We start from the raw sequence: 27,213 nt of genomic DNA on the forward strand, positions 1-27,213 counted from the left end.
CTATGGGCCTGGTTCTGCATTTATTACACAACAGGCTCTGTATTTGTTTTTATGTTGCTATAGAGTACAGCTCTAATAGCAATGCATGTATTGTTCTAGTAAGATATGATAATATTCTTATCTGTTAATTATAGATAAATCACAAACACATGCACACAAACACACTGATCAACCTCTGAATGAGTAAATTCATTCCTTAAAAGTGAAGATGTGATTTAAAGTTTAATACTTTGGATGTATGAGCAAAATTATAATAATCCAAATTAAACTGCATTTCAGTGCCATTTGAAGGCTGACAAATAGAAAACATATGTTCTGTTTAAGTAATACAAAAAAGGTTACAGCCTCTCATATTTAAATAGATTTTTAATATATGCATTATTATTTCATATTTGGGGTTATTTTCCTTGCAAAACCTTTGAGAATGCGTGTTTACATATACTGACAACTTCCATTTCTCTACTGCAGTATGTAACTAATAGCTAAGTGACTGAACTACTACAAGGTTGTCTAAATCAAACAGGGGAAAGTATGCAGTAATATGTATGTTCACAACACAAGAGCATGGCAAATTCTTCCAAAAACCAGGAGCCATTACAAGACTTTCAAAATATATTCCATTTTGCACAGCTGGAATTAAAATGTATGTGAATGTGTGTGAGAGTCTTTGAGTTAAGTTTAGAGGCAAGAGCAACAAGGGTGATGTCGTGGTGGGCGTCTGCTGTAGACCACCAGACCAGGGGGATGCGGCGGACGAGGCTTTCTTCAGACAATTAACAGAAGTTTCCAGATCACAGGCCCTGGTTCTCATGGGGGATTTCAATCACCCTGACATCTGCTGGGAGAGCAATGCAGCAGTGCACAGACAATCCAGAAAGTTTTTGGAGAACGTTGGGGACAACTTCCTGGTGCAAGTGCAGGAGGAACCAACTAGGGGCTGTGCTTCTCTTGACCTGCTGCTCACAATCAGGGAAGAGTTGGTAGGGGAAGTAGAAGTGGGTGGCAACCTGGGCAGCTGTGACCATGAGATGGTTGAGTTCAGGATCCTGACAAAAGGAAGAAAGGAGAGCAGCAGAATACAGACCCTGAACTTCAAAAAAGCAGACTTTGACTCCCTCAAGGAACTGATGGGCAGGATTCCTGGGAGGCTAATATGATGGGGAAAGGAGTCCAGGAGAGCTGGCTGTATTTTAAAGAAGCCTTATTGAGAGCCTAGGAATAAACCATCCCAACGTGCAGAAAGAATAGCAAATATGGCAGGCAACCAATTTGACTTAACAGAGAAAGCTTCAGTGAGCTTAAACACAAAAAAGAATCTTATAAGAAGTGGAAACTCGGACAGATGACGAGAGAGGAGCATAAAAATATTGCTTGAGCATGAAGGGGTGTAATCAGGAAGGCCAAAGCACAATCTGAGTTATAGCTAGCAAGGGATTTGAAGGGTAACAAGAAGGGTTTCTACAGGTATGTTAGCAACAAGAAGAAGGTCAGAGAAAGTGTGGGACTCTTACTTAATGGGGGAGGCAATGACAGATGATGTGGAAAAAGCTGAAGTACTCAATGCTTTTTTTGCCTCGGTCTTCACAGACAAGGTCAGCTTCCAGATTGCTGCACTGGGCAGCGTAGTGTGTGGAGGAGGTGAGCAGCCCTCAGTAGTGAAAGAACAGGTTAAGGACTATTTAGAAAAGCTGGACATGCACAAGTCCATGGGCCGGATGCAACGCATCCGAGGGTGCTGACGGCGGTAGCTGATGTGATTGCAGAGCCATTAGCCATTATCTTTGAAAACTCGTGGTGATCGGGAGAGGTCCCGGACAATTGGAAAAAGGTAAATATAGTGCCCATCTTTAAAAAAGGGAAGAAAAAGAATCCGGAAAACTACAGATCAGCCAGCCTCACCTCAGTCCCCAGAAAAATCATGGAGCAGGTACTCAAGAAATCCATTTTGAAGCACTTGGAGGAGAGGAAAATGATCAGGAACAGTCAAGATGGATTCACTAAGGGCAAGTCATGCGTCATCAACCTGATTGCCTTCTATGATGAGATAACTGGCTCTGTGGATATGGGGGAAGGGGTGGATGTGATATACCTTGACTTTAGCAAATCTTTTGATACGGTCTCCCACAGTATTCTTGCCAGCAAGTTAAAGAAGTATGGATTGAATGAATGGACCATAAGGTGTATAGAAAGCTGACTAGATCATCGGGCTCATCGAGCTCAATGTCTAGTTGGCAGCTGGTATCAAGCGGAGTGCCCGAGGGATCAGTCCTGGGGCCGGTTCTGTTCAAAATCTTCATTAATGATCTGGATGATGGGATGGATTGCACCCTCAGTAAGTTCAAGGATGACACTGAGGTGGGGGGAGAGGTAGATATGCTGGAGGGTAGGGATAGGGTCCAGAGTGACCTAGACAAATTGGAGGTTCAAAAAGGACAAGTGCAGAGTCCTGCACTTAGGTCGGAAGAATCCCATGCACTGCTACAGGCTGGGGACAAACTGGCTAAGCGGCAGTTCTGCAGAAAAGGACCTGGGGATTACAGTGGATGAGAAACTGTATATGAATCAACAGTGTGCCCTTGTTGCCAAGAAGGCTAACTGCATTGCCAGCAGATCGAGGGAAGTGATTATTCCCCTCTATTCGGCACTATTAAGGTCACATCTGGAGTGTTGCATCCAGTTTTTGCCCCCCCCCCACTACAGAAAGGAAGTGAACAAATTGGAGAGAGTCCAGCGGAGGGCAAAAAAAATGATTAGGTGGTTGGGGGGCTTATTTAGTCTGCAGAAGAGAAGAGTGAGGGGGGATTTGATAGCAGCTACCTGAAGGGGGGTTCCAAAGAGGATGGAGCTTGGCTGTTCTCAGTGGTGGCAGATGACAGAACAAGAAGCAATGGTCTCAAGTGGCAGTAGCGGAGGTCTAGGTTGGATATTAGGAAAAACTATTTCACTAAGAAGGTGGTGAAGCACTGGAATGGGCTACCTAGGGAGGTACTGGAATCTCCATCCTTAGAGGTTTTTAAAGCCCAGCTTGACAAAGATCTGGCTGGGATGACTTAGTTGGGGTTGGTCCTGCTTTGAGCAGGGGGTTGGACTAGATGACTTCCTGAGCTAAGTTCCCTGTAAGTTGCGTGACTGTGTGGCTGCACAGCAGCCTATTTAGCACTGTGCAGGTGATACGGGAACCTGCCCGGGGACATGCTGCAGCAGGGGGAGGGGCACCTCTCCCCTGGCCCCCACCTAGCTCGGCCTTCAACCTGCTGTGGGGGGGGCCCTACCCTGGTCCCAACTCAGCCTGTATCCCGGACCTGCTGCAGCCAGGGCAGCATGGCCAGAGTAGCCTGGGCTCCGCCACAGCTGGATCAAGCCTAGCCTGGCCTGGTCCTGGCGTGGACAGGGCGGCGTGGCCCAGACCAGGTCTGCTGGAGCCAGGGGAGGGGCTCCTATCCTGCAGCCCCAACTCCAGAATTCCCATGGTGGGGAGAGGCATCTCTCCCCCCAGCCCAGGTGTTGCTGCGGGGAGAGAGCACTGGAGGGAGTCCTCTCTCCCTGTCATAGCCCCAGAGCCCTCCTGCACCCCAGACTCCTCATCCCCGGCACCACCTGAGAGGCTGCACCACCAGCCAGAGTCCTTACCCAGCCCTGAGCCCCTCATCCCCGGCCCCATCCCGGAGCCCACACCCCCAGCTGGAGCCTTCACACCCCTGCACCCCAGCCCTCTGCCCGAGCCCCTCATCCCCAGCCCCACCCCGGAGCCCGCATACCCCTGCAGCCCAATCCTCTGACCCAGCCCTGAGCCCCCTCCCACACTCTGAACCCCTTTGCCCCACTCCCACCACATGAATTTTGTTATGTGCAGCAATATGTTACACATCATCTCCATATTGGTGCACATAAAATTCATTCCGCATATGGGTGGGAAAAATTGGAAGGAACACTGCTCCTGAGGTCTCTTCCAACCCTAATATTCTATGATTCTATGAGAGACAGACGACAAAGTGAGTTATGAGCAGGAATGTCAGTGCAGACTAAGTGAAAATAAAATCTTTGTGAATTGGAATGATTCTGAAATGGTGCAACACAACGATAAACCTGGGCAGTATGGTTTTCTAAGAGACCATATTTTTTGCCTTGATTTTAACTAAACTCTTTGCTTATGGCCAAGGTTACAAGCACAGGTAGGAACACCAGTCTAAAGATCCCTAACATAGACAAGCCTTAGGATTAGTAGTTCAAACTTAATGACACTGATCCTATCACTACTGAGAACTCAGATGGCACTTCCCATCTTCAAACCATTTTGCAAACAATTAATTAATCTTCACAATGTTCCTGTGAGAAAAATAAGTTAATTGACTTGTCAAAGATCAGAGAGATTTAGTGTCAGAGCTGGGATTAGACCTCAAAAGATTCTTCCTCTCAGACCTGTGTTCAGATCACTATGGAGATAACCTATAAGTAATGTAGTAAGCCCCCACCTCCAGTATACTAGACAAGCTGGACCCAACCTTCTCGGGCCCACTATAATGGGAAATCTGGAACACATTGGAATAGGTATGGTATGCCCATATGAGAGAAGGTGCAGGGCAAGGGGCAGTGGAACAAATGGAATATCGACACCTTCCACATTGATGCCTGGCCCTATCAGGAAATTTGTCACCATATGTCCTATGCTTTTCCAGGGATACCTGGGCAGGAGGATCCCCCCACCCCCCCCAAAAAAAAAAAGAAAGGGGGCGGGCGGAATGTTAGGATATAGATATTCAGGCCTGTCTGCAAAGGCCTATACTTTAAGAATTTATGTGTATTCTTATCACTTAGCTAGTTATAGAGGTACAACATAAGAATCAAAATCAGACTGCCTCTGTAAGGGCCTTCTCTCACTGTGACAGTGTGAGGCCCTGTTTCTAAGATAAGGCCTTTGGCTAAGCAGGAGGAGCAGCCATAAGCTGGGAAGCGAACAGTCACGTCCTCACCAGTCACACTGAAATAAGGCAGTTTTGGGCTGTTAAAAAGGTGATCCAATCTATCACCTCCAGAGGAAGGGAAGAGCCTAGAAGAGTTAAAGAAAACTTAGTTTGATAGCATCCTGTCTGACAAGAACTCACTTATCAATAGCTGGGGTGTGAAATCCTCATTTCTTTGTTGTTCTATCACTGCAGTCCCCACTTCCCTATCGTTTGTCTGTATAATCTCTGTCTGGTTCTGAGATTGTTTCTGTCTGCTGTATAATTAATGTTGTTGGGTGTAAACCAATTAAGGGGGTGGGATATAATTGGTTAGATAATCATGTTACAATATGTTCAGACTGGTTAGTTAAATTTCAGTAAAATTATTGGTTAAGGTATAACTAAGCAGAACTCAAGTTTTAATATATAGTCTGCAGGGTTAAGTCCTGTAACATGATGTTCTCAGCCACAGGTTGGATGAAGCAGTGAGTGCCTTGCTTGTTCAACAGTTATCATTGTGGCCATTTAATGATGGGCAGGCAGCTGGATACTGCAATGATGATGGCCAAATAACTGGATGGATAGATCTGACTTACTCAGAAAGGTAAATCAGATTCAAAGAATCTTCCTGTCCAAAGAATGTTAGCAACATTATGGAGCTTCAAGGATAGGGGGGGTGTAGAGAAGGGTATATTCTGTTTCATTCCTCAGGGCTCCAGAAGACAAAGAAAACCCAGCAGTGGGAAGTTTTCTTTCAAATACAGATGCACATATCAAGAGAGCTCTTTTTTATTATAGTTCTTACACGCAAGTATATCCAACGATGGGAAGTGGTACAATATCATGACATTCACAAGCGCTAAATATAAACACCTGTCCAGCCCCAATGTATGATTTACACAAGCACATTTTCACTATGAAATATGGGGATGATGTCATGGCACAGCTCAGTGTGGGAATAAAACTGAAATCTGTTTACAGAGACAACAATTCAGACAATGTCAGTGTCCATTAGGAATGTCTCTAATGTTTCTGTTTCGACAGTTGCCAGGCATAGACTAGCAGCTGAAGACTATTTTAGACATCTATTACTTGCTCAGCCTACCATCGTACTGGGTGCATACAGACTGAGAAAGGAGGATCACAGTACTTTGTGAAGTCAGTATGTACCATACGATTAAAAGAAGTCAGGAGCTTCAGATTTATAAGGCTGTCTGAAGACTGACTGTTGTACTTAGACATCATGAGTTCATATGGTTGACAACATGGAGCATGAAGGCCCAGATTTACCTTCTGAGATACAGTCAATATCTAAATAAGGGAAATTGTTAATGCAACATCAGGGAGCCAATCTTGCAAACCCTTACACATGCAAATAGTCCTTAATCATGCAAGTTCTGCCACTGAAGTCAGTACGACTCATGTGAGTAAGGATTTGCTAAAGTTGAAAATATAAAAGTCAATATTCATAATGTTAACTCAGGATAACTAAAGTAGTATATGTATTCACATGAGTGCTATGGAACCAACTTAACATTGCCATTGACATATTAAAAATAGATTTTTCTGACTTTTGTGGATTTAAATTCTCAGTTTAAGGGTAAAAGAGATTAAGTGATTTAGAAGCCTTAGAAAATTCCACCCCAAGTGGATTTAAAAAAAAAATGCAGAGCATCCTATAAATGCTTAAAACATACAAAACTACCCCAATGAATATATGTTTACGCAATAACCTTGGCATTAGCAGAAGATATACAATAACCTTAAGTATACAGTTAAAACATGCTCATTGTATAAAGGAACATTCTCAGAGTTCAATTCCTGGCATCAACCGTATACATTTCTCTATGTAGAAACTGATCAGTTTACCCATCCCTCCATTCCAAAAATGACTGCCAGACTGTCTTGCTCATACTGCTTCCCTGGTAAGAATTTTGTAAACCTACCAAATTAAATACATAAAGTGTGAAATTGTGATCCCATTGAAGTCAGTGGCAAAATGCCAATTGACTTTAATAGGGTCAGGATTTCACCCTAACTCTTTATCTTAATATTGCATTAATGTAGTTGCATTGAGTTGCCTCGTTTTCTCTTTCTTTAAAATTAAAAATACAACAGAAGAAAAAGATGTTGGAAATTTTTTTGACTGCATGAACATCTATTTTACCATCTATTTTACTGCACGACACAGAGCTATCCAAGAGACAAAATAATAAAAATAAAAGATAACCCATTCCAGCAAGAAACTGAATCTGAAAGCAGTAGGGCTGTCTACTTATCTAAAAAAGAATCTGATTTTTCTTTGAGTAGTAGACATGTAAGCAACATTCTGGTGCACAAAAGATGCAAAGGTTTTACATACTCCTTTTCATGTGGAAGTCTTCTATCCACATACTAACCAGAACTAGTCCTACTTGGGATTTAAAAACAAGAAGAATTCATTAATGTTCAGACCAGTACAGTACAGCTCTTTCAAAGCTTCAGCTACTGACTCTTTTGCTGTATCTTTCTGTGACTCCATTATTTAGTTATCCCAGGATGCATTTTTACATAGCCAATATCTGTTTTTATGTTTCACAATTAGCTTCAAAATATCAGAAATCACTGACCACTTAATAAGCAGAAAAACTAAGGACAGTTAATGTGCTGGAAAAGGAAGCCAAGTGTCTGTTAACACTGAAAACCCCCCCAGATATCATAGGATCTAATGGCTAGAACAATGGACTGGAAGTTAGGGGTCTAACGGATAGAGTCACAGGTCTAATTCTGGCTCTGTCAATGACTTGCTGGAACTTGCATAAGTCACTTCACCTCTTTGTGTTTCTGTTTCTTACCCTTTGCCTGTCTTGTCTATTTAGGCTGTAAACAATTTGGGGCTGGGACCATATTTCACTATGTGTTTGTACAATGCCCTGCATAATGGGGCCCTGCTCTTGATTTGGGTTAGTAGATGTTACTATAATATAAATAATTTCATCTAAAAATCTGTTAAACGAACATTACAATTGCAAAGTCAAGCACTCAAAAATTAGGAATTGTCAGAATTCAGGTTGTCCATGCAACCGTAATTTGGCCCACTTGTGATTATGATAAAGTCTTTAATTATATGATCACACACTGTTTTTTCCCCCACAGGATCCCTTTTTCATTCAGTGAATAGGCAGTTATTCATAATTTTTTTATCCTTCAGATTAAGTGTGTGGCCCCTTATTTAATACACACCATACAAACGCTGCACTGAATAAAAAATTTATTTCCTCATGATTGTTTCATATAGGGGTCTCATCACAGCACCATAGCTCTTCACAAACATTAATTAATATATCTTCACAACACCTCTATGAGATGAGGTGATATTACTATCTCCATTTTACAGGTAGGGAACCAAGACAGAGAGATTAAGCCCAAAATTGCAAAAAATGTCCACTAAGTTTGGTTGCTCAACTTGGAACACCTAGGGTATGAGTCATAAGAGTATCTAGCATTTTTATAGGACTTCATATGTTCCATGCACAGCTCCAATTTACTTCAGTTAAAGTTGTGAATACCCAGCATTTCTGCAAATCAGGCCCCAGGGATCTCATGCGGGGCACCCAGAAAATAAGGCAATCACAGTTTAATAGTAGCCTTGTCTACATGGACACTTAGTGTACATCTACATTAGAATAAAAGACCTGAGGCACAGCTGCAGCTGGCCCAAGTCAGATGACTCGGGCTCACGGAGCTATAAAAATTGTAACGTAGATGTTCAAACTCAGGCTATTAGTCACGGTGGGCAGCGATGCAAAACCATGCTCTGAAGTGTCCCTTGCCTCTGTTTGCCTGAAGCTGGGAATGGGCGACAGGAGATGGATCACTTGATGATTACGTGTTCTGTTCATTCCCTCTGAAGCAACTGGCATTGGCCACTGCTGGAAGACAGGATACTGAGCTAGCTGGACCATTGGTCTGACCCAGTATGGCCGGTGTTATGCCCCTAACATGTCTCTGTCCCCCTCTGCTCTTATCCAATCCACCCTGATTCCTGCACCTCCCCCTCTGATCCTATCCAACTTCCCACTCTACCTGACTCCTTCCTCCCTCTGCTCCAATCCGGCTCCTGGGTTCCTCCTCCTCTGCTCCTAATACTCTCCTTGCCCCCTCCTGTCTCCTTTACCCCTACCCTCTTGCTCCTGCAATGCCTGTGTCACTCTCACACACACCTGCAACATGCCTTACACCTCTACACTGCAGTGCAGCTGCTCTCCTCCAGCACACAGGAGCTGTGAGGGGATGGTGCACGCTTCAGGGAATTAGGTAACCCCCCAGCAAAATCCAAGTCCTCTCCCCAACGCATGGAGGTTCTAGAGATTCTCAATAAAATGTTTTTAAGATTTTTTTTGACATGGGCAAATAATGTATTTTTTCTAATCTTGTTCTTGGAAACAGGTGAACCACTGTAGCTAAAACTCAAATAAATAAATAAATCAGCTTGATGCAGACACCCAGCATGGAAATTTTCAGCTTGAAAGATTAAAGTTGAGCAAAGTTATAACAATCAAAAACAGGGTCTTATAATGGGAAGTACTGGGCCACCTTAACTATAGGCACCACTCCCAGCTCTGCCTATAGTAATTCTTGAGGATATTTAATGTTTTTGAAAGACTGGGAGAACTCTTTATGCTAATCCCCAATGCAAAATTCACTGGAATCACTTAGCATTTCTGAGAATGATCAGGTACCTCAATGTATATATTCAATAGGTTGCTTAAATAAGTTAAAAAAAAAAAAAAGAAAAAACAGAACAGTACAAGGGTAAGCTCACTGATTTTCAAACATTCAGGGCCATTTTCAAAATTCCTCTTACCCCAAATTCAACAATCACTGAATTCTTCATTGAAAGCTGATGTTTTTTTGCCACCTAAAACAGATTAATCTAAACAAAAATCTTTTAAAAGTAAAAATATATGTATTATGGTCAGGTTCACAGAACTCAAAACTGACTGAACTTGATTTGGTTCAAATTACATTCACCAAAAAATTAAAAGTTTCAGAGTAGCAGCTGTGTTAGTCTGTATTCGAAAAGAGTACTTGTGGCACCTTAGAGACTAACAAATTTATTTGAGCATAAGCTTTCGTGAGCTACAGCTCATCTGATGAAGTGAGCTGTAGCTCACGAAAGCTTATGCTCAAATAAATTTGTTAGTCTCTAAGGTGCCACAAGTACTCCTTTTCTTTTTGCAAAAAATTAAACAGATACCAAACAGGATACATTTCAGTTTCAAAAGAAAATAGAGATTTAAGATTAGAATGACCAACTCCATTTTAGCTACAGTAATAGTAGGATACTCTCTAATAAAAGCCTATTACTGCACATATAACATTCAAGCTCAGAAGTGGATTTCTCAAGACTCAGTGATGTATGCCCACATATCCAACGAGGACAGGGACATGGAAGAGTTTTAACGAGTCAGTTACTGGAGTTTGTACTTTGTTAGCTTTTTCACACAATCGATACTTTAGTAAATTACAAAAGCTGGGCTGAGGCTTTTGCTAAATATTCTTTCACCAAAAGTGCATAGGTGGGAGCTGTCTTTAGGGGAAGGCTTTAAACAAACTATTTTAAAAAGATCAGTAGTTGTTTAATCCTCTCCTCACATATTTTTAATTTTGATAAGGCCGCATTTTAAAGCTTGGAATCTGAGCATTAAAATTACTATTCTGACCTTGATAAGTCAATGTAGAGAACACAAAAAAAAAAAAAACCACAAAAAATAATCAGCACAATCTGATTTTTAAATCAGATCATTCTGCCTCATTATTTCAGAACACTGCAAAATTGCTGTCTAATATGACTAACCTACATTTGCAGAGCACAAATATCTTGGGGGATGTCATGTGACATAATCAAACAAAACTGCTGCTCAATAGCAAAATCAAATCAACATTTCTAATTCAGATGGATGTATCTGGTTAGGGAAATGAGGGAGGCGATGAAGAATTTGAGTTGGTTTTATCCTTGGAGTTTGGGTGCTAAACACAGACTGAACTGACCCTTGCAATTGAAACAAAGCAGCATTGACCATCCTATTGGCTTACTCTGGTCTGGCCTATAGGAGACTTAAATCGGATTTTGTATTAATTCTATTCCTGTCTTATAGTAAATTCAGAGAAGTGAGTGGGAGCACTTTGCATTGCTGAGCAGTGACTCCCTCACGCTGATTTTGGAGTCATTCAATGCCTATCACGATTGAGTCCTGTTTAACCCTAATCGACCAAGTAGACAATGGCTGTTAAATGGGATCTTAGAGGATGTAGAAGAGGGGAGGAACAGGAAGGTTCTCAGGACTCTGCCAGGGATGCACTGGACTGCCGTCAAATCACAATTCACATGGTAGCAGGATGCAGAACACTATAATGATGCAATATTGGTAGCAGAGTGATGAACTTCTTATATGATACCCAGTCCAATTTCTATTTAGTTTTCAGTCTAGTGTTTGATTAGAACTCCAGATATCATTGGCTCTTAGTGCTTCTCTAGCCATTGGAAATTTCTTCAAACAGTTAACATCAATGACAGGACCATAACAGCAAAGAATTCAAAAGAAATGGGATGCCCAAAACACCTTTGTCATCCTGACAATCTTAGACAATAGATTTCAGAAGTTAATAGTTATCACAAATGCCACCATTAATTGTGAGAACATTAAAGTCCTGCGAACCTCATGTTTCAGGAATCATGACTTATACATATCCTCCTGAAAAACTGATAGTGTATAGGGGTCACAATGAGGCTATTTGTAGGATCACAGCTATAGCAAACACATTCGAAAAGACAGAAGAGTTTGTAATAGTCAAAGCAATGAGTTCTAAACTCACGGTTATTATAAAATCCTCCATGCAGAAGTTGTTTACAATGGAAATGAACCATCACGGAGTCACAGCTATTATACAATTTAAAGGAGAAGCAGAAAGTTTATAAAGATCATGAACTGAACATTTCAAGCTTCACAGTTGTTACAAATGTTCAGCACAGAAGCCAAGCTTTATGAAAGATGTGAACTAATAATTATTTCTTGGTTGACAGATAGTACACACAGAAAAGAAGCATTATGACTTTCCCTCCCTCAGTGTTACTGATGGGGGAAGGCATCTTTAAAATCTACTAATTGAGTCTGTGAGGGGAATTCCATGGTAGCCTAGTCAGACTTCTTCTGTGACGTTCCCCACTTTTTGGGGTGTAGTGACTGTCTTGTACAGTCCAAGAGTCTGAGTCTGGGGTTACACAAGAACAACCAACCTGGGCAGAATCAAGCCAAATGAATGTTATAATGACCATTCACCGGAGGAGAAGACAATTTGAAGAGTGGTATTTCTACATGGAAAGCTATTACAAACTCCACAGAGAAGCAACAGAGTTTATAAAGGCAGATGGCTGCTATTTTTGCTTTAGTTATTAGTGAAGAGGGAATCATTACAGTTCTAGAAGAATCCTAAAAATCAGCCTACATCATACAATGGAACTATTAAGGGGCACAAGCAACTGTATTATAATATGAAGTATGGAAAGGTACTGAACTGTTGTCACAGCATAGATTTTAAAATCATTGCGTTGGCAGATTTCATGAAATCATGATAGTTATTTCCTCCTTTATTCTATGCTGTCCCTTCATCATCCTACTGGGGTTCCATCCTGAACCATATTTGACCTTCCTTTTAATATACAAATCATTGGTTACATTTCTATACTTCTTTGTACAGCTTATTATATTGGCTGAATTGAAATTCCTAAGCTCAGAGTTATTATAAACTGTGTGAAGAAAACAAGAGCTTGTAATGTCTGCAAACCAGCTATTTTTGTGTTCAAGGCTACTACAAACTCCCCAGCTGTCAAGAGCATATAATAATCATGAACCAATTATTCCTGGGCTCACAGTTACTACGTATGCTGCAGGAAGCTGAGGGAGTTAGTCATGGTTGCAAATTGGCTATGTCTATAATCATCTATGTGGTGAAGCCAAAAGAACTTACAATAGACATATATTTGCTGTTACTAGGCTCATAATTTTATAAGTCATAAAGAGAAGTCATGAATGACAGAGTTCATTAAGACAAAGTTGTGGTGTTTCGATCCTCATAGGTAGGGCTTTCCATAACCTCTGTGACCTCTACAGCAACCAGTGTGCCTGACCCCAGGGCTGCGCAAGCAGCTAGCTCCACAGCCAGCTGCTCAGGTGGCCCCACGGACAGCCACACCAGCCACTGTTGGAGTGGCTCTGCAGCCAGTCACACCAGCCACTCCTGGAATGGCCCTGGGGCCAGTCACATCAGCTGCTGCTGGAGCGGCCCTGGGGCCAGCCCCACCAGACACTGCTCAGGCAGCCCTGTGCAGCTGGCTCCGGGACTGCCCGAGCAGCGGCAGGTACGGCTGGCCCCAGGGACTGCCTGAGCAGCCAGAACAATGGCAGGTGGACAGCCCCCGGCAGCGGTCCTGGGATGGCTGGAGCAGCCACTGCTGAGCTGCCCTTGGCAGCTGGTGCCTCTGGACCCCCCACAGCAGCAGCCACCCCAGGGCACCCCCGCCAGCAGCACCCCCACCCCCAAGATTTAATCAGGGGTATTTATAGTACAAGTCATGGACAGGTCACGGGTCATGAATTTTTGTTTATTGCTTGTGACTTGTCTATGACTTTTACAAAAAATACCCATGACTAAATTGTAGCCTTACTCATGGGCATTACAAATGCCAGGGATGAGCAATAGGAGTTTACAAAATATAGCAATCTGGTATTTCTCAGATCATGGTTAGTACACATTCCAAGGACAAGCCAGCAGAATTTATTATGTGTGATCTAAGTACCCTCTGGGTTCAGTGCTATAGTTAAACAAGAAAGAAGAACTGTAATAATAATGGTTGTGAATTGGCTGTTTCCAGATTCAGTAATTACAAACTCACCAGACAAGCTAAAGGCCTTTATAATATTATAAAAGGCTATTTCTCAGAAAGCCATAGTCTACACTTATGATATAGGTATGACACTTTGAACGTTCATCGAGTCTTACTGATGTTTACAAAGCCCAGCAGGTGCCTGATGATGGTTTTACTGTGTCCCAAAGCACTTCATGACACTTCATGTTCACTGTGGGGAGACTGCTTAGTGCTCCCACTATTAAGGAATTGCACTTTCAAAATTAGCACCGAGTCTTACCATAAAATTTACTCTATGACTGGTCCTTACTTTTGAATGAAGGAAGGTTCCTCTGCTTTCAGAAATGGATTAATCAGGAAAACCAAACCTATATGTGTTTAGGGCCATATTCTGCTAATATCCTACTGAACTGGCTCATTTCAATGGTACTCCAAGACGTAAGGTTCTCCAGCTTGAGTAAGGCTGGCAGTGTATGGCTCTTAACATCTAACGCTAACATGTCAGCAATCAATTGTATATTACTTACTGTGCAGGGAGTTAAAGGTGATCTACATGGGAAAAACTGGGTTCATGCATTTTTATAACTCAGAAGATCTAAATGGCTTTATTTTTTTTAAAAAAAAGCTTATTTTTTATTTGTTTTACAAATATCAAAAATATTAAGTCTTATCTTCCTTATTTTGCTGGAAGTCTTCTTGAAGGATCAGGGAACAGGCTGGGAGCCTTCTCAGACTATGACTGAAGTTGCAGGGTGCTGAAAGGTATTTGGGTTAAATAGATGTTAATCAAATAATTAAACAAAAACAAAATTTTAAATATTCTGACTAAAATCCCCTTTCCTTCTCAATCGCTTTGTTTTCACTTTCTTAGTACTTGTGCTATTAGTTCTCCAATTATCCATGGATTCTTCCAGGAAAAACGAGGTAGACCAGATCATAGGTGCTGACTACCTGGGAGATCCAGGGCTGGAGCAGCCATGGAAAAAAATTAGTGGGCGCTTTGCACCCACCAGCAGCCAGCTCCTCCACAGCACCTCCCGCCTGCCAGCAGCCCTGATGATCAACTCCTCCCTCTCTATCCCAGTGCCTCCCGCCCACAGCGATCAGCTGTTCTGCGGCGTGCAGGAGACCCTGGGGGAAGGGGGAGGAGTGGGGACTGGGCGAACTCAGGAGAAGAGGCGAAACTGGGCGGGAAGAGGTGGGTGTGACGGGTTCAGTCACAGAGACCCCCTTGGGACTGTCACCTGACGTGCTGGAATTACCTCTGAGCCTGTTTACCCCGCCAGCTTGGGACTCCAGAACCCTGCCTTGTTGAGCCAGACACGCTAGTCTGCTGCAACACAGACCCAGGTCTGGTCCATGCCCCCACAGCTGCAGACTTTAAAGAAAAACTGCTTAGCAGGTCTCCTATCTCCAGCAACCAGATACCCAGTTCTCAATGGGATCCAAACCCCACATAAATTTGTTTTACTCTGTATAAAGCTTATAGAGGGTAAACTCATAAATTGTCCACCCTCTATAACACTGATAGAGAGATATGTACAGCTGTTTGCTCTCCCAGGTATTAATCATTTACTCTGGGTTAATTAATAAACAAATTGATTTTATTAAGTATAAAAATTAGGATTTAAGTGGTTTCAAGTAATAACAGGCAGAACAAAAAGTTACCAAACAAAATAAAACAACACATGAAAGTCTAAGCCTAATATATTAAGAAAATGAATACAGATAAAATCTCATCCTCAGAGATGTTCCAATAAGCTTCTTTCACAGACTAGACTCCTTCCTAGTCTGGGCCCAATCCTTTCCTCTGGTATAGTCCTTGTTAGTTCCAGCTCAGGTGGTAACTAGGGGATTTCTCATGACTGACAGCACCTTTGTTCTGTTCCACCCCCTTTTATATCTTTGGCACAAGGCAGAAATCTTGTGTGTATCTGAGTCCCTACTCCTCCTTCTAAATGGGGAAGTACCAGATTTAAGATGGATTTCATTACCAGGTGACATGGTCACATGTCCTGTGAGACCACAGCCTTCATTCTTCCAGGGCTGGCCGGCACGCACCCAGGAAGGTTTGCCAGTAAACAGACCATTTACAACCAATGTCCTAGTCAATAAGAGCCATCAAGCTTCCAAACCATCATTAATGGCCCACACTTTGCATAATTACAATAGGACCTCAGAGTTATATTTCATATTTCTAGCTTCAGATACAGGAATGATATATTCATACAAATAGGATGACCATACTCAGTAGATTATAAGCTTTGTAATGATACCTTACAAGATACCTTTTGCATAAAGCATATTCCAGTTACATCATATTCACACTTATAAACATATTTCCATAAAACATATGGAGTGCAACGTCACAGTGGGGAAGAGGCGGGAGGGCAGAGGGGAAGGCGGGAAGAGGCAGAGTGGGGTAGGAGTTTGGGGGAAGGGGTAGAGTGGGGGTGGGACCTGGGGCAGGGTGGAACTGGGGTTGAGCATCCCCAGGGCAAGGAGGAAGCTGGCACCTGTGGGCAAGATCTACCTTTCTAATAAAAACAAACTGGAAGGAAAAAAAAACCTTACACAACCCAAAAAATCACCCCCTTTGTGGGTTAAACTTTTTCATGTCTTCTTTATATTGTATTAATAAACAAACAGGCACAAACTCACTTTTTCACTGTGCAGGCTACTTTTATGTCTTTTGACAGGTTTATTCCCTTCTTGGGCATTCATTTAAAGGGTTTCATTATATTTCTTAATAGATTTTGGTATGCACCTGTTTTTTTAAACCCAACTTATGCCTTTCACAGAGGTTCATGCTTGAATGGAGTCCACTAAGTATTGTTCGTTCTCGACAAATTTCCTAGTTTCATTCCATAGTAATGTAGAGTGTTGGCACCACACATCGCATATACTTCTCAGAACTCAATAAATAAATGGAGAGACCTGGGAACAAGCCACTACAAAATCATGGAATCTTGTTACCAAAAAAGCCTGGGAAAATGTAACAGGGTATAACAATAGCTGAGAATTAACCGTTCCATGACATTTTCATCACATAGGAAACCTCAGATCCTAGTATCTCGTGCACCCACACTGTCCATCCATAATCAACTATGCCACCTTTGACAATTCTGGTGAAGATTCACATTTATTGCCAGTGTAAACATTTTCCTTTAAAAAGTATGGCCATTTACATGGCAAGCCCTTCCTACTTCAGAGTAGCAGTGGCATATTAGGCAAGGGATGTTGTGTTGGTACAATGACAATTATGAAGCCCACCATTAGCTAGAAAGGAAGGAAAAAGATGAAAACAGCACATCCATCATGTTAACAGGAAAAGAAGAAGAAAAACACCATCAACCTGACTAAAAGTAGTAAATTTTGCAATGAATACAGTCTATTCAGTGACCAGCTAGGAAATGTGTTCATTTCTATTAAGTACCTATCCTGGCCTCCAAATATTTATTGCCATGATTAATTCTATATTTGTGCTGTATGTTGTAATATGTAAATATTACAATACTGCACAGTACAACTATAGATCTAACTGCGCACACATATCAATGACTGAACATAACATGTGTACACTGTATTACAAGAAAACTGCAACAACCCCACAAATAACTGCCCTTTTATCCTCAACTGACTCCCTGCTCAAACATCCAGAAAAAGAGGAGTTTTGCAATGTGCCTGGTAAATTAACAAATCTGGGCTCTGACAGACCAGGACAGGGATCATATGGTAGTAGTTGAGAATCCCTCCCATAATACCCTACCTGTAGCTCACCGTTAAACAAGGGAGATGCAGGCTTTAGCTCAACAGCTGGTCTCAGATGCAACATTATTAACTCGGAGAAAGACAATGAGTTCAAAGCAGCAGGCTTGCCTTGGGAGTTATTATTATTTGTATTACAGACATTGTGGTAGGTGTTGTACGAACATGGAACAAAAAGATGGTCCCTGTCCCAAAGAGTTTGTGCTTATAATTATGGAGAAAGCAACCAGAAGGATAAATGTTTATTCTTTTTTGGAAAGCTATCCCTGGAAACAAGGCAGATTTCTGTGTAACTGAAAAGCAACCTGTTTTTAGATAGCCTAATCATGAATTCAGATCAGAGTAAGAGTTTGTTATAAATTGAGATAAAATTAGCAGACATGCAGCTTCTGAAGCATTTTTTCAGGGGCTGGCAACTCTGCCATAGCTTCTCGGTGGGGTATTACTTTTTAAATCCTAAGATTTTATTTTAAGATGATGCTCTTACTCAGTCTTTGTGTGTCCCCCACAGTGCAGTTTGACATGATGAGGGCCTGTAACCTAATCGCTACCGTCGCCTTGACTGCTGGTCAGCTCATTTTCGTCTTGGGCCTAGTAGAACTGCCTATTATTTCACAGGATATCCAGTGGTGGGAGGAAGCCATAGCTGCCGTGTTCCAACTTGCCAGTAAGTACCTCTTTTTGCACATGGAGATGGACCTGGTAAATTCTATCTAGATCAGGACAGGCAGAGTATTCTGCTTTAAAAATTCTTCAGAATAAACAGAAAAGCAATAGGGTTTGAATTCCAAAGTAGGTCTCTTCAGATGTTTACCATCCCTTAATAGCTCTCTCTTCATATTAGCCCATTGATTTACGAGATTTTACAGAACAAACAGGAGATTATTTCTTGAATAGATCTGAATAAATCCTCAGTCAACCAAGAAAACAAGCGACTGTGTAGCTCTCATTAGTAAAGAAGGCAAAACACAAGGAAACACAGTGGAAGCCAAACCTCAAGATTTAATAGGACTAAAAATACCAGAGGGACTATAGATAAGGGTAAAGATAGGACAGAATGAATTTCTGCAGTCATACTGCAGTGTGATTATATGCCTTTACTTGACTGAATTTTAGTCCAGGGATATCTGCCAGATTGCAATGAGTGGGAATAACTAGTAAATAAAACTACAAACTGCAGAATGAAGCACTCTGGCAACACTGACAGTTATAAATGAAATTCCCACAGTAATTCTCATGGATAATAACTGTATATAGAATCCAGTGGGGAAAGGGGGAAATGGTTTCATCTCTTCTCACAGTGAAACCACTGGCATCAAATCATAAACATTTTACATTAATCCCTTCCTTTACTTTACAAGTCAGTCAAGACATCCATATAAAGAACAGTCATTGAATAGGAGTTCCATACACAGGGCTTGCAGGATTGGGTCCAAAATGTATAATTAAAATGGAAAAAAACATGCTGATGTAATATTAATGCATGTTAAGGCCAGAGCCTGAGTCTTTACTTCAGTTTAAATCTACAGTAGTAGTTCTAAACCAGTGTAAATGCACTGAGGCCCCTACAGTGATTCTTGGTTTACATTGTTTTAAGTAAGGTCAGAGACTAGTCCAGAAAATTCAGAATGATGGTTCTCACAGCAATAATTCAGCTGTCTTTGCAGTACCAATGGTGAAGGACAGCTGAGACACCTCTTCAAACCTACTGGGAATCAAAGGCCCAATAAGGAGAAAGGACTGTATGATACACAAAGAGATATATTAGTTTAAGCTGTAATACACTCAGTTTCTGAGTCCAGTGAGACTCCATGCACTGGTGTAACACTGCCAGGATCCAAAACTGCAGCCTTAGCATAGCAAGATCTGCACACAGACTCTTCTTGTGAGATCAGCAGCACAGAACACTGCTTTTACCTCTGGATGCCTTTTGTCCAGTTCTTTCTTCTTTTTGGCGTGAGGTCTGCCTTTCTCTCTCTCTCCCTCTCTCCCCTCCTCTCCAAAGCTCAGCCTGTTTTCCACAGACAGGAAATGCATTCTGGCTCTGTTTAGATTTGTTGTTTCATTGACAAACAGTACAGTGGACAGCCGTGTGCCTTTCTTCTATCAAGGCTGCTAATTTTAGACTGGGCTTTTTTCCCCCCTTGTGCTGGAGTCTGTTTTAAATACAGTCAGAGAGAGACTGAAGGGCGCCAGGATATCCCGACACAGGAGAAGGAAATGCCTGCTATTACCTGTTATGCAAGCTGAACCTTGAAATCCCCAGTGCTTGGAGGGAAAAAGGGAGGAAAGCCAGAGTCAGAATGATTAACAAAATGCTATTGAGAACAGTGAAAGAAAAAACAAACGAACTCCTGGACGTAACTGTCGATACTCGAAGGTGTGAAGAGAGGGAATCTGGCAGATAGAGACACTGTTACAAAGAAAGACCATCAGCTGTTTGAATCAGGAGGCTCCTGTTTGCAGAAGTGATGCGAAGAGTCTCATAGGAAGATGGAAAGGGGAGCAAGGTCAGCAGTCAAATATACTGCTCTCCACTAGATGGACCTTCATTGTTAACTGGATGTTTTCTCTCAGTCTTGCAATGAGTTACAGAAGACCCATTTAAAATCTTATTCACTTCATGAAGATTTATGTTAAAATAATTATCTCCAGGCCATACAGTTGATATATTCTGGCATGAACACTTTTAGGTAAAGAAGGAGAGAGATGTAAACTTCCACTACCCCATCCAAAGATCAGCTTTCTACCAGAGGCTCACTCTCTTTCTCAAGGATGATGAGGGATGGCTGGGAGTGAAGGAAGTCACTCTGACTATCATGTTAATCTCGCTCCTGGGATGAGGCATTAGGAGTGTGGCATCTGAGGAGGCTGTTTCCTCCTTTGTATCCTGGCACCTATTGTGTTCCTTCCACTGTCAAGAAACTCAAGTTGACCAAAAAATCTCACCTGCCAAGTCTCCTGGATTAAGCCCAGAGTACACAACATTAAACATCATGACCAACGTGTTATTTCTAATTTTTTTACACCAATGTACACATTCATAGTGTGAGTGGGACCAAAAGTTCAGCTGATTGGACAAAACATACTGCTAGATCTAGGACATCAGAAGTGTTTTGGTTGTTTGTTTTCTGATGGGAGAAGGGATCTTTTCCCCGGGAAACTACAGGCAATAGTTTGTAGCTGATCCTATGTTCCAGAGTGAGAACCTCCCAGAAAGTTTCAGTGTAAACTAGCAAGTCCATAAAGAACAGAAGACACATAAGAAGAGAACAGTAGATATGAAGCATGTATTTATAAGAACGTTCTACACAAAACATAGTCAAATGCGGACTGTGGATTTTTACACTGTGGAACTCTGCCCCCTTCATTTCTAATATGATATTTGACTTGGTTCAGCATGACATTTTGATTAAAAAACTAGAAAGATTTAAAATTAGCATGGTGCACATTAAATGGATTAAAAGCTAGCTAACGGATAGGTCTCAAAATGTAATTGTAAATGGGGAATCATTGAATGGGTGTGTTTCTAGTTTCTGCAGGGATCTGTTCTTGGCCCTTATGCTATTTAATCTTTTTATTAATGACCTTGAAGAAAACATAAAATCATCACTGTAAAGTTTGCAAATGACTCAAAAATTTGGGGACTGGTAAATAATGAAGGTATCAGTGACTTGTCCTCGAGTGATCTGGATAACTTGCTAAGTTGGGCTCAAGTAACAATGTGTGTTTTAACCCAGCTAAATATTGATGTATATATCTAGGACCAAAGAACGTAGGCCATACCTACACAATGGGGGGACTCTACCCTGGGAAGCAATGATCTGAAAAAGATTTGGGAATTGTGGTGGATAATCAGCTGAATATGAACTCCTAGTGCGGCACTGTGGCCAAAATGTCCAATACGATCCTTGGATGCATAAGCAGGGGAATCTCAAGCAGTAGAGAGATTATTTTACCTCTGCATTTGGCCCTGGTGCTGGAATACTGCTGCAACACTCCATCCAGTTCTGGTGCCCACAATTCAAGAAGAACGTGGATCAACTGGAGAGGGTTCAGACACAAGCCACAAAATGGATTAAAAGATCGTTCACAATCTTTCCTCCTGCAGTGCACCAGCAAGGGCTGCACGGACCATTAGTGATCACTGACATATTTATGACCTTTAGTCATATATTTTTAACAACAGTCTTCAATCTGTCAGTGATCACCAATGTTGGTTGTTTTCACTCTGAATACCATCCTAGCAACATAGCATGTGCACTATGCTATGGTTTCCTATTATTATTGTGGTCTGAGAAGTCATTTTTATGACAGAAAGCTGTGCGTTTTAACTGTTGTCATACTCCATAGGCCCCCAATCACAACTTCTGCCTTGACAACACAACCATCTCTGATCAAAATGCACCTCACCAGCGCTCATGAAGGATCCCAGCTCTGTTTCTTTTTTATTTCTGCCACCTGCATGAGCATTTGACAGTCATTCAGAAGGATGACCCCCTGACAGAAAATAAAACCCTAGGAAGCCCGGAGGAAGGAAAGAAGAGAGGAAGCAGTACTCCAGTGGCTGTACTGGGATTCACACCGCTCCAAAACTTCACAGCCTCATACCTCCCAGTTCACAGGAAAGAGAGCTGTTTGCTTTGGAAAAGTTATAAGGTGAAAATGGAACTAGTTTTGTGTGTGGAATTTTGTGTCAACACTCAGAAATTTCTCTCTAGAAGTTTTTTCGAAGAAACTGTTACAGATGCAACATGCTGAATATAAGGGTGGATAAAAAAAAAACCTCACAGAGTAACAATCCTAATGGGAATTCCTTTAAGTACTAAAATGATAGGTGGCAAAGGGGAATCTATAAAAGACTAACCTACTAGGAACACAGGAACTGCTCTATTAGATCAAACCCAAGGTCTATCTAGCCAGGCATCCGTTCTCACAGTTACTAGTATCAATTGCTTCAGAGGATGATGCAAGAACCCCACAATTGACATGTGTGGGATAATCTGCTCCACACATTAGGTTTAATCCTGGTCTCTAAGAGTATGCCTACACTGCATTGTAAACCCAGATTTGTGGGACCCATGCTTGTGGAGTCATGTTTCCATGCATCCACTCTGCATTGTAAACTTGGGTTTACAATTGCTGGACCCGGGGCTCACAACTGTGCTAAAGTGTCCATACTGCACAACACAGACTTTCTGATTCACATCTGTGGCTTGAACTGCATCCACACCACAAAATGACAGGGCTTGGACCCCAGTCACAGTGGGACTTAGGCTCAGACCCACCCTCCTGGGTGTGTCCATAGGCCCAGGTTTTGAGGGTTTATTGCCCTGACTCAAAGACTGGTGCATGGACCGTAGGGCAGGGTTGGCCTTAAATCTGAGTCAGAGCCTGGGTTGCCAATGCAGCATAGACATATCCCAATAGTAAGAGATTGGCTTAAACTGTAAACATGAGGTTTAATTTTTTTTCTTATTAAATTACAATCACTCTGAATATTCATGAGATCCATATAAATGTCCAGCCCCTATACTGAAGACAATAAGAAGCCTAGTCTCTCTGCTTGGCTTGCCATTTTTAGCCAAACAACACATTATTACACCTTTCCTTTGAATTTCAAGCCTTGATTTCTAACTGTCTACACCTTGTGTCTTTTGGCTGACAACCCTTTAGTGGTAACCGAAGGAGACACCCCTGCAGACATACTGTTCACTCTAATCCCACAATACAAAGTAGGGACAATTGTGCATTGGCAAGGAGAAAGAATGGATGAAATTCTCCATTTCTAACTTCTATACCATTAACCTACATACATCTTAATGCAGTACAAAACAACAGAACAGTCATCACAGATCAAAGATGAAAATATCATGCAACTAACTGGTCACTTCTTGTCCTTCCACTTATCTCCATGACTTCATCAGTGTCATGCCTTACGCCTGGAACCCTTCCATGACTGATGTGCCATGCCCATCTAAGTACTTATATGGCTCTAATCATCCTAATATCTGCTTTCATTATTGCTTCCTTCAAGTCGATACTTAAAGCAGACTTCTATCAAGATGCCTATACCCCAATACTTCTGAGGACTAGGGAATGAATTAAATGAAACACTGTAAATAATTTTTAAAAATCCCAACAAAAAAACCCCCATGGAACGTGACTTATGCTCAATGCCCTTGTTCCTTTACACTTCTCATTACATCTGCCCCAATACACCTGTCAGTTGTTTTATTGAAACACTGAAACAGTTCTGATCCTCTTTTTATCTGTATGAAAGAAATATCTATTTAAAAAAATGTAAACATACTACACTCATTTTAAATTAGTGGTAATATTAAAACAATTATTTTTAAAAAAATCTGATTAAAAGAGCATTTTCAATAATCCTGATATTGGGTCAGACTCTGTTCTCACACTGGTTTCGCATCAACATATTCCATTGATGACAAGGATGTTAATCGTGAACTATACAGCATTATAAGGGAAGGCAGAATCCCACCACTGAGAACAGCTTAGCTCCATCCTCTTTGGAACCCCCCTTCAGGTAGTTGAAGGCTGCTATCAAATCCCCCCTCACTCTTCTCTTCTGTTAACTAAATAACCCCAGTTCGCTCAGCCTCTCCTTGTAAGTCATGTGCCCTAGCCCCCTAATCATTTTCGTTGCCCTCCGCTGGACTCTCTCCAATTTGTCCACATCCTTTCTGTAGTGGGGGAACCAAAACTGGATGCAATACTCCAGATGTGGCCTCAACAGTGCCAAATAGAGGGGAATAATCACTTCCCTCCATTTGCTGCGAATGCTCCTACTTATACAGCCCAATATGCTGTTGGCCTTTTCGGCAATGAGGGCACACTGCTGACTCATATCCAGCTTCTTGACCACTGTAATCCCCAGGTCCTTTTCTGCAGAACTGCTGCTTAGCCAGTCGGTCCCCAGCCTGTAGTGGTGCATGGGATTCTTCCTTCCTAAGTGCAGGACTCTGCACTTGTCCTTGTTAAACCTCATCAGATTTCTTTTGGCCCAAACCTCCAATTTGTCTAGGTCACTCTGGATCCTATCCCTACACTCCAGTATATCTACCTCTCTCCTCAGCTTAGTGTCATCTGCAAACTTGCTGAGGGTGCAATTAATCCCATCATCCAGATCATTGATAAAGATGTTGAACAAAACTGGTTCCAGGACTGACCTCTGGGGCACTCCACTTGATACTGGCTGCCAACTAGACTTCGAACCGTTGATCACTACCCGTTGAGCCTGACAATCTATCCACCTTTCTATCCACCCTATAGTCCATTCATCCAATCTATATTTTTTTTAACTTGCTGGCAAGAATACTGTGGGAGACAGTATCAAAAGCTTTGCTGTAGTCAAGATATATCACATCCACCACTTATCCCATACTCACAGTGCCAGTTATCTCATCATAGAAGGCAATCAGGTTGTTCAGGCATGACTTGCCGATGGTGAAACCATGTTGACTGTTCCTGATGAACTTCCTCTCCTCCAAGTGCTTCAAAATGGATTCCTTGAGGACCTGCTCCATGATTTTGCCGGGGACTGAAGTGAGGCTGATCGGCCCGTAGTTCCTCGGGTTCTCTTTCTTCCCTTTTTAAAATATGGGTACTATATTTGCTTTTTTCTAATCGTCCAGGACCTCCCCAAATCGCCACAAATTTTCAAAGATAATGTCCAATGGCTCTGCAATCACATCAGCCAACTCCCTCAGCACCTCTCTCAGCAAATGATTACAGAATAGCCTTTCCCACAGATATGATGCTCCAGTAGAGCCCCATCAGAATGCAAAGCTGTCCTTCCCCAGGAAAAAAGCCTACCTTCCCCCAAGAGCGAATACCTTCCCCGAGGGCTAGGCTGCTACAAGGTGAGCATGATGAATTTAGTACTGTGATTTATTGAATAGACATACCAGATGTTTCAGCCAAATCTTGGGTGGCACACATTCTCATTGGCGTAATAACAAGCAAACAAGACATATGCAGTGTGCAGGATCAAGCAGCTCCAATAAACTATGGGGCTCTTTGCTTCAAGAAATATCTAATCTTTGGAATAGTAGCATTCACTGCAGTACAAACAAGTCTTGACTTCTGTACGGTGACAATGAAACCTCCTAGTATGCGCTACAATATCTGTGGATAAGCTTTTTGTGGATCAGTATGATCTCTCTTCACACTTCTGCTGCTGAACTCCCACGTTGGTAAGCCAAACATCACTTTCTGGTTATCTTGGCCACTATTACTGTTGACTGAGGATGCTGTAACTCATCCTGTCAAATACTAACCATAAAAATTTGATTTTAGAGCTCTCTCAACTCACTAACCCTAAACTAATTCACAGAAGTTAGATACAGTGAACTGTAATATCTCTCTCCAATAATATTCCTTGCTCTTCCTTCTGCATCACACTTTTCTCTACTCTTAAATGTCAGTTCCTATTTAGCCTGTGGCAGACTGTACTGACCAGAGAGTTTTTACTCTTCAATAGCTCCTATGACTCACTTATGCTCTCTGCCAAGTAAGAATTATTTTCTGAGCTCCCTGTCTCCAGACTCCCTCCCATCAGAACCTGGCATGAAAATGCGAGAAGAGAAAAGGCTGTCACGTGATTGGCTGCTGGTCTGAACCAGGGTTCAGGCAAAGGGCCTGTGAAGGGAAACAGTCCTGCTAACCAAAATAATTTTATTTTAGGCACTGTGAGGAAGATTTAGTCTTTTTCCTGATGAATAATCACTCCACAAAATGGAACAGAGGTGCTCACAAAGACTCCTGGCCTAGCCCAGAGCTGCATACCCATTTAGTATTGTAACTTGCCCTAAGTGATCTCAAAGATAGAAGAAAAAATGACAGGTAATATAAAAATATAGATTTGGGTTTGGAAGTAAGTTTACATAGTGGGAAATACACTTAAGGCATTTCTTTACCTTTCTGATGTGCCATAAAACAATGTACACAGACTATTGCCACTTTCCTGTATGTAACTGATCAAGGCACAGGATGAAGTGTGTGTCTGGGTGAATGCAGCACTCACAAACGCCAGTAAACCTGTAGGTTTTTTTCCCCCACAGGTTTATGCTAATCACACCGTATTTCCACACATTAGACATAACAATACCATAGATACTTGTAAATCTATACTGCATACTGAAGGAGCCACTACACACAATGAAATGATTGGAAGTTATGCAGCTGCTATACTCAGACTAGAATTATTTATTTTGATATATTTCATCTAAAGTTACAATAGAGGCAGGTTATTGCTGCCCTTATGAGTAATGATCTAAAACCTACTGAAGGCAATGCAAAGACTACTACTGACTTCAATGGTCCTTGTATCAAGCCAAAAATCACCAACTCTGTGCAATATCTATTCAAGGAAAAAATTATTAAGACTAGCCAGACAACTCAGTGATTCACTTATTACAAGGCACCAGAACAGTGTTGGAGATAGATGCCAGGCTAATTCTTATACTTTCAGGGTATTCATTGTCTTGTGTGGCCTTGATCTGTAATCAGCATTTCAAAGTCTATCACACATTCGCTGGGTGAAACTGTTGGTTGGCTTATGAACCTTAA

General features: G+C 41.8%; 2 protein-coding genes across 14 annotated transcripts in view; one reads left to right on the top strand and one right to left on the bottom strand.

The window, feature by feature from the left end:
* The window catches only part of IFT140 (intraflagellar transport 140), a 250,730-nt gene that overhangs the window by 40,390 nt on the left and 183,127 nt on the right, over nucleotides 1–27,213 (bottom strand). The gene's annotated exons all lie outside the window — the stretch shown is intronic.
* Nucleotides 1–27,213, top strand: part of TMEM204 (transmembrane protein 204) — a 74,196-nt gene that overhangs the window by 4,186 nt on the left and 42,797 nt on the right. For 2 of the 3 annotated variants that reach the window (XM_043494344.1, XM_038420215.2), the window contains exon 2: nucleotides 18,131–18,286. The exons of the other annotated variant lie outside the window; for it this stretch is intronic. In XM_043494344.1, the coding sequence (XP_043350279.1) occupies nucleotides 18,131–18,286 (156 nt within the window). The remainder of the gene's footprint in view (nucleotides 1–18,130; nucleotides 18,287–27,213) is intronic. 3 annotated transcript variants of the gene reach the window in all.

Source organism: Dermochelys coriacea, chromosome 10 (assembly GCF_009764565.3).
Source record: "Dermochelys coriacea isolate rDerCor1 chromosome 10, rDerCor1.pri.v4, whole genome shotgun sequence".
Lineage (NCBI taxonomy): Eukaryota > Metazoa > Chordata > Testudines > Dermochelyidae > Dermochelys > Dermochelys coriacea.